At 44.4% G+C, this 18,914-nt stretch overlaps 1 protein-coding gene across 4 annotated transcripts in view; it reads right to left on the reverse strand.

Moving 5' to 3' along the window:
• The window catches only part of LOC117962508 (filamin-A-interacting protein 1-like), a 60,291-nt gene that overhangs the window by 19,951 nt on the left and 21,426 nt on the right, over positions 1 to 18,914 (reverse strand). For 3 of the 4 annotated variants that reach the window (XM_034917841.2, XM_059023520.1, XM_034917839.2), the window contains exon 2: positions 1,679 to 1,957. In XM_034917841.2, the coding sequence (XP_034773732.2) occupies positions 1,679 to 1,951 (273 nt within the window). In that variant the 5' untranslated portion in view covers positions 1,952 to 1,957. Of the gene's footprint in view, positions 1 to 1,678; positions 1,958 to 2,091; positions 2,927 to 18,914 lie in introns of those variants that run through there. The other variant, XM_034917840.2, reaches the window with a different exon arrangement.

An 18,914-nucleotide genomic window follows, 5' to 3' on the forward strand; every position in this document is an offset into this window, starting at 1 on the left:
ATCCACCACCACAGCAGTCATGCATCTGATTAGACTTCCACATGTTTACTCACAGCCTGTAATAAAACAATTACAGGTGCATTTAAAAAAAAAAAAGCATCATGATTCCACATTCATGGTTGCAAAGGTTTTCCTTTTGATCTTTATAGGACAAAGTAAAATCATGTATTTATTCACAAGCCCCCCTTAGCTGTATAATTATCAGTGTATGTATTGATTGTAGTCCTGGGCTAACAGGTGGGATCATTGGTGTGTATAGGTGGTGGCTGGGCTTGGCCTGCTTACCTGGCCAGAAATGCCTCGCTCCTTCCTGTCCCTCTCCTCAAATCTACTTTTTTTTATAAGCTGTATATAATTTGAATCACATCGGATAGTGTTTCTGTTTTTGAATACCTGTATTATAAATTCATATTGTGTTGCGTGTTGGGCAAACTGCATTGTATCAGTTATGAGCCAAAATGTTTAGAACTGCTTAAAACACTGAGTTATTTTACATTTAAAATACTGAGAAAGATGGTTCACATGGAAAATTGTGAAGTCACAACAAATATCACTATAATGACCAGAGGGGCTGTGTGGGTGTGGACTGATGATCTATGACTAGCCTTTGATAAATAGGAAAATACATCAGCTTTAATATATTGCTGTGTAGGTTTCTAAGCATAGTTAGGCTTACCCGAGATATCAGTTTCCATGTCTGTGATTAATGGAAAATAAGCAAAGTAATGGAGAATCCAGTGAGGCCCCAGGCAACTACACCTTCTCTTCAGGGAAGTGTGTTCATAAATGAAGCCCCATTATACCAAAATTAGCGACTTAATGTCTGGTAAAATTTGTACACGTTGTTTCCTGTTTCCGCTGTGATCAGGAAATGTTTAACAATCTGTGTGTTTTGTTGGAGACTAATAATTGCTGTTTGCAGGGCCTTCAGGGATCACTTCCTTGCCAATACAAACATATACATTGACAGACAGAGGTCTGGGCAGCACAGATAGGATTACACACCATTGGGAAAGAGTCAAGCTTTTCTAAACAGCTCCTTTGTGAAATTATTAAAATCCAATTACGTTACTCTTTCCTTTGTCAGGTACTTTTTTACTCTTTCATTATCTGATGATGTATCTACATTATTTTAAAAAATAAACTATTGTGAATATCCCAAGGTCATGTAATTAACAAATAATGAATAATAATATTAACCTTTATTTATCTGTAATCTGCAAATTCCTTTCACTCCGCTACTGGGAATCATATTTTAGTTCAATTCTTATTGGATTAAAATTCTGCCACTTCTTGCAAAGCACTCCTGTACCATATTTTTTATTTTGTTGTATGTTGTCTGTTGTGTTGGAGGCAGTAAATGGACTGACTGTTGTGTACCTTGCATTGACTTCTCTGCAACGAAGGCCATTTCTATTTCAGGTTAAACGGCAATGCTTTGAATAGTATCTGAAATAACAAGCCCCACTGGACTAAACTTGAAGCAAAGCTGACAGCTGAGGAGAGGTCTTACTTTAGTGCACATTCTAACACAGTCTCAAAAAAAGGTATAGCTTGAAATGCCATTTGAATGTTTTTTCTTTTGTAGTTTGCTACACAGTGTTTTTGCTCAGTAGAAGATCAGCAGCCAGTTGTAGCAGGCAGCATCAACTAGAAAGAAACGTTTTCTGCTTCTTACCTGTACTTCTCCTTCCATTATGCTGAGGAGATGGAGAAGATCCTCTTTGGAAAGCTCAAGCAACTTGTTGTTTTGGTCGCTGGTCTCCAAGGTCTTCAGCTGTCTTTTCACAGTGCCTGAAACCATGACCTCTCCCTCTTTCTGCCGTCGAGATTTGTTGTTCTTCTTGGAGCCCTGGGAACTTCCTTCATCCTCCAAATTCCTGTTATTTGGCTGGGAGATGCAAATTTGCCCATTGGGTGGACTTTCCACACCATTGCTCTGGGACCTCATCCCTACCTATGTAGACAAAAAGAAACACAGGAAACAAAATAAAATTACAAGACTTTGGATCATGTCCTACTGATATAAACAGTGGTGCATCTAACTAACCACACTCTCTTACCACTAGAACACTTTTTAATAAGGCTTACATGTCAGAGGGTCTTCCCGAGAGATGTCAGGCTTGCACCAGATAGTTGTCTGGGACTTGGGAAAGAAGGTCCGATGAGGTGACTTGGTAATGTTGCACAGTATACAGGCTAGGAGACCACACTGCCTTCTGTCATATATCTGTGCAATATTTCCTCTATACTGAATAATAACAGTAAAACCAGTTTATTCAAATTTGTATTCAAATAGTTTTATTTAACCAAGATAGAACCCTTGAGATATACATTTCTTTTACAAGGGGATCCTGGCATGAAAAGGCAGCAAGAAATAACATATTATAAAATTAATAATAATCAATTACTACATCCATCAAATTGTGGCAGAGTACTGGGACACCCTGCCTAGAAATAATAACTTTGTTCATCAATGCATCAAACTCTATTGTCAGTTTGTTTTTCCAGAGAGGTTTATAAAACTACTGAAAGGCCTAGAAAGGAGGTTAGTTTTGCATGCATGCAGCAATGATCTCTCTCAGCAGTGCCCTCTACTGGTAGCGTTGGCAGTTTGCAAGGGGGTATGTCAAATGCTATTACAGATCCAGTGTCTGTATTTGATAGGTAAAGCTAACAAATCACTATTTTGCAGAAGCCAAAACCAATAGCTGTCTTTTCTCCAGTAGAGTGTGAATTCAATCGAAATACACTTCGGTGCTGCTATGAACTCAAACGCAGCACTGCGTAAACAAACATTTTGACATTCAATAAGATTTAATTTTAAAACACATATATAAGTTTCTGCTCAGAGACAATATACAATAATACAGCACCTCTGGAAAGCCAGATTGCATGTTGCCATGAAGGAGTGAAATGCAAGAATAAACACTCGTAAACTGGGCATTCACCTCTACCTCCACCTCCACCTCCACCTCCACCACCCCCACATCCACCTCCACCTCCACCACCCCCACCTCCACCTCCTCCACCTACACCACCACCACCCCCACCTCCACCTTCACCCCCACCTCCTCCACCACCACCACCCCCACATCCACCTCCACCTCCTCCACCTACACCACCCCCACCTCCACCTCCACCACCCCCACATCCACCTCCACCTCCACCACCCCCACATCCACCTCCACCTCCTCCACCTACACCACCACCACCCCCACCTCCACCTTCACCCCCACCTCCACCTCCTCCACCTACACCACCCCCACCTCCTCCTCCTCCACCTACACCACCACCACCCCCACCTCCACCTTCACCCCCACCTCCACCTCCTCCACCTACACCACCCCCACATCCACCTCCACCCCCACCTTCACCTACCTCCACCTCCACCTCCACCTCCACCACCCCCACATCCACCTCCACCTCCTCCACCTCCACCACCCCCACCTCCACCTCCTCCACCTACACCACCACCACCCCCACCTCCACCTTCACCCCCACCTCCACCTCCTCCACCTACACCACCACCACCCCCACCTCCACCTTCACCCCCACCTCCACCTCCTCCACCTACACCACCCCCACATCCACCTCCTCCTCCTCCACCTACACCACCTCCACCTCCACCTCCACCACCCCCACATCCACCTCCACCTCCTCCACCTCCACCACCCCCACCTCCACCTCCTCCACCTACACCACCACCACCCCCACCTCCACCTTCACCCCCACCTCCACCTCCTCCACCTACACCACCACCACCCCCACCTCCACCTTCACCCCCACCTCCACCTCCTCCACCTACACCACCACCACCCCCACCTCCTCCTCCTCCTCCTCCACCTACACCACCACCACCCCCACCTCCACCACCCCCACATCCACCTCCTCCACCTACACCACCACCACCCCCACCTCCACCTCCTCCACCTACACCACCACCACCCCCACCTCCACCTTCACCCCCACCTCCACCTCCTCCACCTACACCACCACCACCCCCACCTCCACCTTCACCCCCACCTCCACCTCCTCCACCTACACCACCACCACCCCCACCTCCACCTCCTCCACCTACACCACCACCACCCCCACCTCCACCTCCTCCACCTACACCACCACCACCCCCACCTCCACCTCCTCCACCTACACCACCACCACCCCCACCTCCACCTTCACCCCCACCTCCACCTCCTCCACCTACACCACCACCACCCCCACCTCCACCTCCTCCACCTACACCACCTCCACCCCCACCTCCACCTCCTCCACCTACACCACCACCACCCCCACCTCCTCTTCCTCCACCTACACCACCACCACCCCCACCTCCACCTTCACCCCCACCTCCACCTCCTCCACCTACACCACCACCACCCCCACCTCCTCCTCCTCCACCTCCACCTCCTCCACCTACACCACCACCACCCCCACCTCCACCTCCTCCACCTACACCACCACCACCCCCACCTCCTCTTCCTCCACCTACACCACCACCACCCCCACCTCCACCTTCACCCCCACCTCCTCCTCCTCCACCTACACCACCACCACCCCCACCTCCACCTTCACCCCCACCTCCACCTCCTCCACCTACACCACCACCACCCCCACCTCCACCTTCACCCCCACCTCCACCTCCTCCACCTACACCACCACCACCCCCACCTCCACCTCCTCCACCTACACCACCACCACCCCCACCTCCACCTCCTCCACCTACACCACCACCACCCCCACCTCCTCTTCCTCCACCTACACCACCACCACCCCCACCTCCACCTTCACCCCCACCTCCACCTCCTCCACCTACACCACCACCACCCCCACCTCCTCCTCCTCCACCTCCACCTCCTCCACCTACACCACCACCACCCCCACCTCCACCTCCTCCACCTACACCACCACCACCCCCACCTCCTCTTCCTCCACCTACACCACCACCACCCCCACCTCCACCTTCACCCCCACCTCCACCTCCTCCACCTACACCACCACCACCCCCACCTCCTCCTCCTCCACCTCCTCCTCCTCCACCTACACCACCACCACCCCCACCTCCATCTTCACCCCCACCTCCACCTCCTCCACCTACACCACCCCCACATCCACCTCCACCCCCACCTTCACCTACCTCCACCTCCACCTCCACCTCCACCACCCCCACATCCACCTCCACCTCCTCCACCACCCCCACCTCCACCTCCTCCACCTACACCACCACCACCCCCACCTCCACCTTCACCCCCACCTCCACCTCCTCCACCTACACCACCACCACCCCCACCTCCTCCTCCTCCTCCTCCACCTACACCACCTCCACCTACACCACCACCACCCCCACCTCCACCTCCTCCACCTACACCACCACCACCCCCACCTCCACCTTCACCCCCACCTCCACCTCCTCCACCTACACCACCACCACCCCCACCTCCTCTTCCTCCACCTACACCACCACCACCCCCACCTCCACCTTCACCCCCACCTCCACCTCCTCCACCTACACCACCACCACCCCCACCTCCTCCTCCTCCACCTACACCACCTCCACCTACACCACCACCACCCCCACCTCCTCCACCTACACCACCTCCACCTACACCACCACCACCCCCACCTCCACCTTCACCCCCACCTCCACCTCCTCCACCTACACCACCACCACCCCCACCTCCTCCTCCTCCACCTACACCACCACCACCCCCACCTCCTCCTCCTCCACCTCCACCACCTCCACCTACACCACCACCACCCCCACCTCCACCTTCACCCCCACCTCCACCTCCTCCACCTACACCACCACCACCCCCACCTCCACCTCCTCCACCTACACCACAACCACCCCCACCTCCACCACCCCCACATCCACCTCCACCTCCTCCACCTACACCACCACCACCCCCACCTCCTCCTCCTCCACCTACACCACCTCCACCTACACCACCACCTTCACCCCCACCTCCTCCACCACCACCACCCCCACCTCCTCCTCCTCCACCTTCACCACCTACACCACCCCCACCTCCACCTCCTCCACCTACACCACCACCACCCCCACCCCCACCTCCTCCTCCTCCACCTACACCACCACCACCCCCACCTCCACCTCCTCCACCTACACCACCACCACCCCCACCTCCACCTTCACCCCCACCTCCACCTCCTCCACCTACACCACCACCACCCCCACCTCCACCTCCTCAACCTACACCTCCACCACCCCCACCTCCACCTCCTCCACCTACACCACCACCACCCCCACCTCCACCTCCTCCACCTACACCACCACCACCCCCACCTCCTCCTCCTCCACCTACACCACCACCACCCCCACCTCCACCTTCACCCCCACCTCCACCTCCTCCACCTACACCACCACCACCCCCACCTCCTCCTCCTCCACCTCCACCTCCTCCACCTACACCACCACCACCCCCACCTCCACCTTCACCCCCACCTCCACCTTCACCCCCACCTCCACCTCCTCCACCTACACCACCACCACCCCCACCTCCTCCTCCTCCACCTACACCACCTCCACCTACACCACCACCACCCCCACCTCCTCCTCCTCCACCTACACCACCACCACCCCCACCTCCACCACCACCCCCACCTCCTCCTCCTCCACCTACACCACCACCACCCCCACCTCCTCCTCCTCCACCTACACCACCACCACCCCCACCTCCACCTCCTCCACCTACACCACCACCACCCCCACCTCCACCCCCACCTTCACCTACCTCCACCTCCACCTCCACCTCCACCACCTCCTCATCCACCTCCACCTCCTCCACCTACACCACCACCACCCCCACCTCCACCTCCTCCACCTTCACCCCCACCTTCACCACCACCTCCTCCACCCACTTCTACCCCCACCCCTACCCCCACCTCCTCCACCTTCACCCCCACCCTCACCTACCTCCACCCCCACCTCCTCCACCTTCACCCCCACTTTCACCTACCCCCACCTCCTGCACGTTCACCCCCACCTTCACCTACCTCCACCCCCACCTCCTCCACCTTCACCCCCACCTCCTCCACCCACCCCCACCCTCACCTCCACCTCCTCCACCTTCACCCCCCCACCTTCACCACCACCTCCTGCACCCACTTCCACCCCAACCCCTACCCACACCTCCTCCACCTTCACCCCCACCCTCACCTACCTCCACCCCCACCTCCTCCACCTACACCCCCACCCTCACCTCCACCTCCTCCACCTTCACCACCACCTCCTGCACCCACTTCCACCCCCACCCCTACCCACACCTCCTCCACCTTCACCCCCACAATCACCTACCTCCACCCCCACCTCCTCCACCTTCACCCCCACCTCCTCCACCTTCACCCCCCCACCTTCACCACCACCTCCTGCACCCACTTCCACCCCCACCCCCACCTCCTCCACCTTCACCCCCACCCTCACCTCCACCTCCTCCACCTTCACCCTCACCCCCACCCCCACCCTCACACCCACCCCAACCTTAACCCCCACCCCCACCCTCACTTCCACCTCCTCCACCCCTGTGTATTAGGAGAACCTCATGATTCATAATTGCTTGCAGATAAATGACAAATCTGCAGCACCTCCCTCGTGATCACATCAAATAATGTGCCTCTGATGAATTAATTCTCTGTTTGGAATGTATTTATGAATGAAGTCCTGTTTGTGTTTCACATGCTATGTCATCCTGACAGGGATACATCGGCGTGGCTGAAAGAACCGTTTCGACTGAATCTGAGGGGTCTGCACACATTTCTCTCATAAGAATTGAAAGGCATTTCAGACAGAAGAAAAAAAAAGTACAAATGTGTACATATAGCAAGAACATGACAGAGGGTTGCAATGCCTAATAGTCTGTTTACCAGTAATTACAACCTTAAAATATAAGCACACACTGACAGCTGATATTTTTTTACAGCAGTGTAACCATCAAGTTTTCATGTGTTTGCATTGATTCAAAACAGATAAAATCATTAAGTCGGATACTGCAGCCCAATCCAGGGCAATGCGGTATCTTCTAACCATTAACAAAAGGCCCATCACTAAAGAAGATTATTCATACCATGGTTACACCAGGAGGCTATTATATAGTTCAAAACGATGTCACCCATGCAGCTGTCTGACAGATAAGCCCTGCTTGTGTGCTGTATGTTACACAGCACTGATTACAGCCCGTGGCAGTATGAACACATTTCAGCTAGAGCAAAGTAAAACATGAGCTGCAACCGATAGTTAAAATATACACACATAACAATAATACAACATACAGTAGAACACAAACAGTGTTTATCCACTATGACTTGGACCAAAGTATCTGCAGCATAATCTTGGACTACTCAATGTTATTTCAGGTAAGGTAATCCGAGGTTAGAGCTAATCAGGGTCTGTGAAACTAGTGTTTGAATGATATGATAGAGGGGCTGAATTTACCTTCAATTTCACCAACTGATTTTCTCTGATAAAATGCTTAAAATGTGACAGCAACTGTGTTTTTGATAACAGAACCCTCTGGGTATGGATACAAAGCGCATAGCACTGAATGGGTAGCAGTGGGCTTATACATGTATTAAAGTTAAGGTTCATGCATGCAATGACTTCTTACATTTCTTTAAAAATTAAATACTTGACATCAGAAATGAGATTCCACAGACACCTTCTAGTAACTAGACCTATTAAGGCTACTATGGGGGCTTTTTCTTTGGTTACCTTACAGCAGTATTCTTCAACCCTGGTCCTGGTTTTATAGGTGCCTTTACATCATCAGTGGCTAAAGATCTCGAACACCTGTTAATCATGACTAATTAAGCCAATAATTGGTGCAATTAAGTAACTGAGAACTCGACAGAAATGAAAACCAGCAGACCCAGTAGCTCTCCTGGATCGGAGTTGCCTGCCTTACAGGAACTGACAGAGCTAGTTCAACATACGAGAGCTACTACATGCTCTCTTGATCCTATTCCTACAAAACTATTAAAAGATGTTCTTGGTGTTATTAATACCCACATTTTAAAAATTATAAATGGTTCACTTTCCTCTGGTATAGTTCCCTTAGCACTTAAGGTAGCTGTGGTAAAGCCTGTGCTTAAGAAGCACAATTTGGACCCGAAAGTCCTCAATAACTATAGACCAATCTACCATTCTTAGATAAGGTTCTAGAGAGAGTTGTTGCAATTCAATTACAAACATTTCTAACTCTTAATGGTATATTCGAGAAATTTCAGTCTGGTTTTCATGCTGCACATAGCACCGAGATGGCCCTTGTCAGTTGTCCATTTGTCCCTAAAGCCAGAAATGTCTTTTGCTGGGTGTTATTAGCTACTTGCCTTACAGACACCAAGCATTGGATGTGACAGAATTTTCTAATGTTGAATTCAGATAAAACAGAGGTTATGCTAGTGGGATCACAGAACCAACTAAAAGGAAATGTGGGATTACATGAGCTTGACCCTCATCAAAACTTAAACTAGAAATTAATAGTTTGGGGGTCATCTTTGATCCTAATCTATCATTTGAGACTCATATTAGGGAAGTTACCAAATTATCTTTTTACCACTTGAGAAATATAGCCAAATTTAGACCAATTATTTCCGTATCTGATGCAGAGACTTTGTTTCATCCAGAATTGATTATTGTAATTCACTTTTTTCTGGTATCCAAAAACATGTGGTATCCCGCTTGCAGCTTGTTCAGAATACCGCCGCTAGAATTCTGACTAAAACCAGGAAAAGTGAACATATTACCCCTGTTTTGGCCTCTACACTGGCTCCCTGAATGGATTAGCACCTCCTTATTTGCAGGAGTTACTGACCCCGTATCTTCCAAACCGCACTCTGAGATCACAGGATGCAGGGCTGCTGGTTATTCCTAGGGTCAACAAAAGCAACACGGGAGGAAGGGCTTTTTCTTGTAGTGCTCCTAAATTATGGAATGCTCTGCCTTTGTTGTCAGGAAAGCTTTCAAGTCAAGACTAAAAACCAGCAAAAAGAAAAAAGTTTTAACACGGCTGGTCATCATTTATTGGTACCAGTCCAGTATATAGTTGTAATAAAAAAAAAAGTTATTTTATCTGTTTAAGCCAGTACCTGCATGAATTATCTTTGTAGTCAAACATCAGGCTAGAGACATGTGCACAAAAGTGGGGTGTAACAAAAACTATTGTTCAATCATGTGCACTGAAACGTACAGGCGCCAAGTTTCTTCACTGATAGCAGTGGGAAATTCATGCAGAAACCTTGGTCAGTACACTTTGAAATTGTAACATAAAGAGACATGTGTTGTAAAAAAAAAAAAAAAAAAAAGGTGATTTGGCATCCCAATGTGAATGGCAGGCAGAGGGATTCCTCTCGTCATAATTCAGTGTTACTGCCAACATTAATGCAAACAAAAATGACTGTATATGATTATACATCTACAATGTAAAGAACATAAACTAGCTCAAACACCTCAAATTGGTCCATTCTAGCTATATATATATATATATATATATATATATATATATATATATATATATATAATAAATATATGCTCTGAGCACACTCTTAAATCCAGGGGATACGTTTAAGGAGGACAGAGATGTTCATAACTCCTGTAAGTGGTTTTGTTCATGCACTGGGCATGCTGTATGTCTAGACAACTTTTTAATCATCAAGAAAATGACACAGACTCATTTAATTTGAAGTTTTAACGAATCAGAGCAGTAGTAGTGCTCTCTTTGGTTTATTAAATGCTTTAAAAATTGATCAAGTGGTTGTTTTATATATCTATATCTATATCTATATACTGTGTATATATATATAAAACAAAATACTAATTGGGGCTGAAAAAGTAAGATGGCACTAATGATCTGTTCAGACTGCGTATCAGTATTAGATTTCATTAGATTGCAACATATACACTTGTGTTACACTGAGGTTAAACTGAACACAAGATCACCAATTTGATATTCTTTAAAATAAAGAAAAAAGTAAATTAGTAAGGGTTTGGTATAAAACATAATTTACCTTTAAAAAAACAAAAACAAATAAGACAGTAATGTGCAAACAAAGTAAAATATTAATGAATTACTGCCATTTAATTTACAAATAATTGTACAATTAAAACATAAGATCATAAGAACACAAGAAAGTTTACAAACAAGAGGAGGCCATTCAGCCCATCTTGCTCGTTTGGTTGTTAGTGGTTTATTGGGCCCAGGTTCAAAGGTTTAGCAAACAGAAACAACAAGGCTGCTAAATGTTGCATGGTGCATTTCATGTTTAAAATGGTAGCAGCAAGATGGTCTGTTTGTTGACTAACAGATCTGGGGTTCAATACTAGCTATTGAGCCACTGTGTGACCTAGAAGGCCAAGAAGTCACCTCAAATGGAAATGCAGTGATTATTACTGTATACATGTAGCGCTGTGGAGAGATATTCCGTTGTTCAAATCCTAATTTTGTGTTTTATCTTAGCTGTGCTATGCCTAGTTTTGCGGCCTACTGAAATGTTGCTCTGTAGGTTAAGAATCCCATGGGGGAGTAACCAAAGATCTGACATGGTCTAAAATCCCATGCTCCTCAGACTTTGTGCTTGGCCCTTATGCCCAGCTGTCCCCTAATGAAATCTCTCCTGATTATTTATAGACTCCCACTTGTGCTCAGGGCTTGTCCGGGATAGAGGGGAGGCATATCATGCTATCAGCATGTGAAAACATGCCATTCATAGCAGAGCTTTCATTTTACTGCTCTGCTCCACTTTGACCCAGCTCCATCCCAGTTGTAAATGATGAGCGGTCTCATTTCAGATTAGGAACCTTTGATTGAGTTACACAGACACCCTTGCCAACTGCATTCCACAACAGGCTGTTTATATCTCTGGATATGTATTACTGTGCTTTTTATAGCTAGTTACTAAATTGTTGGTATATATATCCATTGGCTAGTCATGTTTTGTTTCAATAGATCAAACAAATGAGGGCTGGGTTATACTAGTTATTAGAACTTCTGTGTCTAGTTAATCTTGTGCGATTTACATAGAGAACAACACAAAAAGAGATTAGGCATAGCCGTAATACCATTATTGTCCTTATTACCAGGACCATTATTGGCATTATGCAATTTACAGAGCATTCCCCACTTTACAAGCTTCAACTTTTGTTAAAACCAGTCATGGATATTTACTTACAAATGTGCATCTAAAGCATTTTTTGGCCTGTAGATTTCCCAACTGTCATAAAGCATTTGAAAAATGGTGCAACATGTTCACCTGTAGACCAGTCTGACCTTGTTTACTATGTGACTGTGACAGGATAGCGTCATGGCCCAAGATGTTACCAGAGACTCAGAGCAGAAGCTGCAGTGACGTGCTGTTGTACACTATTAAACAAAAAACTAAAACAAAAAAACACAGGAACAAATAAACAGGCACAAGGCCAAAATAAAAGGCTAAACAAAACAAATTTGTTGCCAGGCTGGGCATATATATATGCTCTGAGCACACTCTTAACCCCAAGGGATACATTTAAGGAGGACAGAGATGTTCATAACTCCTGTAAGTGGTTTTGTTCATGCACTGGGCATGCTATAACTATAACAACTTTTTAATCATCAAGAAAATGACACAGACTCATTTAATTTGAAGTTTTAACGAATCAGAGCAGTAGTAGTGCTCTCTTCGGTTTATTAAATGCTTTAAAAATTGATCAAGTGGTTGCGAGCCACTTTGGATCCCTGCTAATAGGCAGCCTGGGCGTTTCCAGTGCCTTTACAGGTTTAACAGCATTAGTACTTCAGTACAAATATGGTTATCATATACTTAGCCCACCGCTATGTTCTAGAACATTCAATATATCACTCTCTACAGCTAAAATATAAATCATACACCTTATAACAATGCATCAATATAAAATAGATATTAAATTCAAATATATTCTTACCTTTCAGTATATGGAAATGTAGTGTAGGATATATTGGAAAAATAAGAACTGTCTTCAAAAGGCAGAGACTTGACTTCAACCAAACAGCAATCAGTTTTTCGGAGATCTTTAGAGCATGGATCACATCAGCTTGTAGTTAGCAAGTTGAGTAATACATGACTGGGGTTTTACCTTGGTTTTTATAGGATTTTCCCTTCATTGAATACATCAGGAGTCTCAATTAAATCTAATCATTATTGACAGTTCTTATCTTTGAGTTAATGATATATTCTAGAAGGATCCGGTCAACTCTTTTTAAAAACTAACTGGAATTGCTCAACAACCTTCAGAATTAATTGGATATAACTTCTTTCCAAAAATAGTGGAACATGATCTCATAGCTTCTCTTTTTTCAACCCTGCCTTTTTCTAAAAAGTCAGGTGAATCACAGTTAACAGGATCCTTGCTATAACACCTTATAGTACAATACAAGATTATATGTGTAATAAAAGAGATGTTATTTTATATATATATAACATCATCTATCTGTGTGATTATATTAACCTAAGCCTAATATATTCCCTCTGAGCAACATATCGCATCACCTTTTCAGTTTAGTTTACTTTCATACAGTGCCTTGCGAAAGTATTCGGCCCCCTTGAACTTTGCGACCTTTTGCCACATTTCAGGCTTCAAACATAAAGATATGAAACTGTAATTTTTTGTGAAGAATCAACAACAAGTGGGACACAATCATGAAGTGGAACGAAATTTATTGGATATTTCAAACTTTTTTAACAAATAAAAAACTGAAAAATTGGGCGTGCAAAATTATTCAGCCCCTTTACTTTCAGTGCAGCAAACTCTCTCCAGAAGTTCAGTGAGGATCTCTGAATGATCCAATGTTGACCTAAATGACTAATGATGATAAATAGAATCCACCTGTGTGTAATCAAGTCTCCGTATAAATGCACCTGCACTGTGATAGTCTCAGAGGTCCGTTTAAAGCGCAGAGAGCATCATGAAGAACAAGGAACACACCAGGCAGGTCCGAGATACTGTTGTGGAGAAGTTTAAAGCCGGATTTGGATACAAAAAGATTTCCCAAGCTTTAAACATCCCAAGGAGCACTGTGCAAGCGATAATATTGAAGTGGAAGGAGTATCAGACCACTGCAAATCTACCAAGACCTGGCCGTCCCTCTAAACTTTCAGCTCATACAAGGAGAAGACTGATCAGAGATGCAGCCAAGAGGCCCATGATCACTCTGGATGAACTGCAGAGATCTACAGCTGAGGTGGGAGACTCTGTCCATAGGACAACAATCAGTCGTATACTGCACAAATCTGGCCTTTATGGAAGAGTGGCAAGAAGAAAGCCATTTCTTAAAGATATCCATAAAAAGTGTTGTTTACAGTTTGCCACAAGCCACCTGGGAGACACACCAAACATGTGGAAGAAGGTGCTCTGGTCAGATGAAACCAAAATCGAACTTTTTGGCAACAATGCAAAACGTTATGTTTGGCGTAAAAGCAACACAGCTCATCACCCTGAACACACCATCCCCACTGTCAAACATGGTGGTGGCAGCATCATGGTTTGGGCCTGCTTTTCTTCAGCAGGGACAGGGAAGATGGTTAAAATTGATGGGAAGATGGATGGAGCCAAATACAGGACCATTCTGGAAGAAAACCTGATGGAGTCTGCAAAAGACCTGAGACTGGGACGGAGATTTGTCTTCCAACAAGACAATGATCCAAAACATAAAGCAAAATCTACAATGGAATGGTTCACAAATAAACATATCCAGGTGTTAGAATGGCCAAGTCAAAGTCCAGACCTGAATCCAATCGAGAATCTGTGGAAAGAACTGAAAACTGCTGTTCACAAATGCTCTCCATCCAACCTCACTGAGCTCGAGCTGTTTTGCAAGGAGGAATGGGCAAAAATTTCAGTCTCTCGATGTGCAAAACTGATAGAGACATACCCCAAGCGACTTACAGCTGTAATCGCAGCAAAAGGTGGCGCTACAAAGTATTAACTTAAGGGGGCTGAATAATTTTGCACGGCCAATTTTTCAGTTTTTTATTTGTTAAAAAAGTTTGAAATATCCAATAAATTTCGTTCCACTTCATGATTGTGTCCCACTTGTTGTTGATTCTTCACAAAAAATTACAGTTTCATATCTTTATGTTTGAAGCCTGAAATGTGGTAAAAGGTCGCAAAGTTCAAGGGGGCCGAATACTTTCGCAAGGCACTGTATACAGGTATGTTAACAAAGTGTGGAAAAAAAAGACTGTAGGGGTTTATGAAAAGCCTTTGAATAAGTATACAGTGGTTAGTTCAGTTATTTCAATTTCAATTTAAGCTGTAATAAAACCTGTTAAATATAATAGCCTGTGACAGAGATCGAATGAGTCTTAGTGTTAGATCTCCCTCTCGACCTGTGAGGGCACGGTGCACGAGGAACAGAGTACCCTTAATGAAATGGCACGACAATTTATTCCGTAGGGTAGATGGAAGTCGGTCAGTTCGGAAAGGGGCGGAGCTATGGCACCTGAGCTCAGTGACCCAGACGGTAAGCGGCGTGGCATCCGAGGACTGGAGGAGCGGATGCGCTCGTTAACCTCGGGGTCATGGGCGAGGGTATAAATAGGGGGCATGGCTTGAGTGATCTGTTCCTTTGTATATGGTTAAATTAAATAACCGAGAAGGAGCCCGTCTTGTGAAAATAAACCGTGAGTATTTCGTGTCTGTGTCTTAACACTGTGTGTCTTGTGTGTTGTTTCACTAAAGATTACTGAGCACGATCCGGAGCTGCAGCCGCAGGCCAGCGACAAACCCGGACTTCACCACTCACCTTTTTCCACTACAGGAACTGTCTTTTGTTTGCACCATTAGCACTTGAATCACGCACTGTCTTTGTGTTTGTGTTTTGTGTGGGTGTCTGAACGGGACTTTTGGGGTTACGGGTCAAACCCGTGGATTACAAATAGAAGTGATACACGCCACTGTATCACTTCCAGCACTATTATTATTTGCAGGTTTGCCTTAAGGCTCTGGACATTTATTAAATTAAATAAACACCCTTGCACCTGTACCAACGTTGTCCGTGTGATTATTCTGCATTGCATCACCTGCACGTCGTTACCACTTTGCCACATAGCCGTATATTAACTTGTGTCATGCTTGGACTAAAACAGACCTCTCTCTCTGTTTCTAAAAGTTGCCTGCACAAGCAGATTTCAGACACCCTGTTTACTTGCCAAACTTAGTGTTTTAATTAATATGAAACTCCACTGTAAGCACTTTTCCAAATTCACCGCATGAAGTCATTTTTGGCTCACAAACATGATCCCAATTAAAATCTCTACCTATCTGATAAGGACTGATAGTGTAGATGACTTTTCTATTTTAAATAAAATGCTCGCTTCGGCTGCCAAGTGTTCATTCAGTTCTACGATATCATGAAGAGAGTTAATTTTGCTCATTACAGAAAGACCTTGGATTCAAAACTGCTGACGACCAGTAAATCTCACTTTGACTGCCAAAAAGAAACTTTCCAGGTCTGCCACTGTTCTGCTGCAGGCAGGTAAAGGCAAGGCCATTTTCTTCCAGTAAGTCTATTGTCTACTATATTAAATACAGTTTACACTTTCATTGTCCAATATTCAAACCTTACAGTTCCTGTTTTTATTGCAGCAAAACCTTCCTATAAACTAAACATTTATATTCTTCAATTTAATTGATATTGTAATGTCTAAAATACTTATTCTTTAGTTGGAGAAACTGAACTAATTCTTGAATTGATTTTCCAACAATATGGTTGCAATATTGTCAGTGCTATGCTTCTGTTATAATAAACTTTTACTGTGTTCTTTCAACAGTTTATCTTTAAATGGCATTATAAGATGTATTTCTAATTGTTACTTCAGTATAACAGTTGCTCCTAGAAATTGTAATATTATTTTACTCCACTGATAAATCTTTTAAGCTTTTAATGGAAGGTCCAGTTAATTATATCTAAATATAAAAGGAAGCTGTGTTGTCCAGTGGTTAAAGAAATGGGTTTGTAAATAGGAGGTCCCCGGTTCAAATCCCACCTCAACAACTGACTCGTTGTGTGACCCTGAGCAAGTCACTTAACCTCCCTGTGCTCCGTCTTTCGGGTGAGACATAATTGTAAGTGACTCTGCAGCTGATGCATAGTTCACACAATAAACTTTTACTATGTTCTTTCAACAATTTATCTTGAAATGGCATTATAAGATGAATTTCTAATTAAGTTACTTCACTATAACAGTTGCTCCTAAAAATTGTACTATTACTAAGCAATTTAAGCTTTCAATGAAAGGTCCAGTTATTTACATCTAATATGTTAACAGGCCACTGTTAACATATTAGAATGTAATAGTGCTATAGTGACTGAACTATGTCTGACCTTCTTCATTGTTCATACAAAATCCAGTTAAAGCAGATTTTAAGACAACCTTTGGTTTTTGCCAATGTTAGGGTTGATTAATATGAAACACTATCGTAAGCATTTTCCAATACTCATTATTTCAAACCAATATCTAACTTAATGAATGAACGCATCCTACACTTTCTGTTCCCATCTCTTCCTGCCAGATTCTAATTCATTTTTGTGATTATATATATATATATATATATATATATATATATATATATATATATATATATATATATAAATGTTTATTTTAATATAAACTCCCACCTTCTGTTATCCGAAAGGTATTTCGTTTGTTAATATTAACGAGATCGCTAATTATAAAGAGGATCTTGGCTTTTAAATCGCTGACCATCAAAAAATCCTGCTACATTGGCCAAAACCAATTTTCAACACTGCTTTTACTACAGGCAGGTAAGGACGAGGTTACAAATCGGTTCACTGTATATGTAAAGTTACAGTTTGGCAGCAGTGTGGAGTAGTGGTTAGTGCTCTGGACTCTTGACCGGAGGGTCGTGGGTTCAATCCCAGGTGGGGGACGCTGCTGCTGTACCCTTGAGCAAGGTACTTTACCTAGATTGCTCCATTAAAAAAAAAAAAAAAGTATAAATGGGTAATTGTATGTAAAAAATAATAATAATAATAATAATGTGATATCTGTATAATATGAAATAATGTATAATGTGATATCTTGTAACAATTGTAAGTCGCCCTGGATAAGGGCATCTGCTAAGAAATAAATAATAATAATAATAATAATAATAATAATAATAATAATAATAATAATAATAATAATAATAATAATAATAATAATAAAATGATTTTATAACATTCAGATATGTCAATATAGCAATCTCTTATAAACTGCAATTCTATTTTACTTCATTGATATACACAGAAGGCAAGAGGCTAATTTTTAATTAGGCACCTGCTTAGCAGCAAATGCAACCTTTTAATTTAGGACTGCTCATACATTTACTTAATGTTATTATGTTAGGTTTCTTATTTATTTAAATACTTTTGTTTTTTCTTACTATAATCAAACCTAGTTTGATTGCTTCTAGCATATTAACTGTGCTCCATAAATTCTACCATTCTGCTTTTGCTGGATCAGAATGTTTTGATGCTTTTTGCCTGATAAGAGAGGTTTGGAACTTTCAGCAGGTCAATGCAATGAGCCCCTTCTCACAGGCCTTACACAGATCTGCTAATAATATTTTCTAATGGCTGTATATTCTTTAAAACACATTACAGTCATTACAATATTTGTTGCAGTTTCACAAATGTTCAATTTGTATCTCAAAGGTCAGCCTGCTTCCAGTAGCTGTGACAGTCTTGGGTCAGTTTCTGCTCTCAGGTGTGGGTGACAGTCTTTAAAAGCCTGATACCTGCAAAAACTTCAGTCTTGTTAGCTGGGCTCCCATCTCTGCATTCTCATTCCCATCATCAGTGGGCAAAAACATTTTAACTGAGTCTGGGTCCATCAAAGAACCGCACACCCTTGCAACCAAGGCCTTCCATGCAAAAGGATCTAAT

This window comes from Acipenser ruthenus, chromosome 5 (assembly GCF_902713425.1).
Source record: "Acipenser ruthenus chromosome 5, fAciRut3.2 maternal haplotype, whole genome shotgun sequence".
Lineage (NCBI taxonomy): Eukaryota > Metazoa > Chordata > Actinopteri > Acipenseriformes > Acipenseridae > Acipenser > Acipenser ruthenus.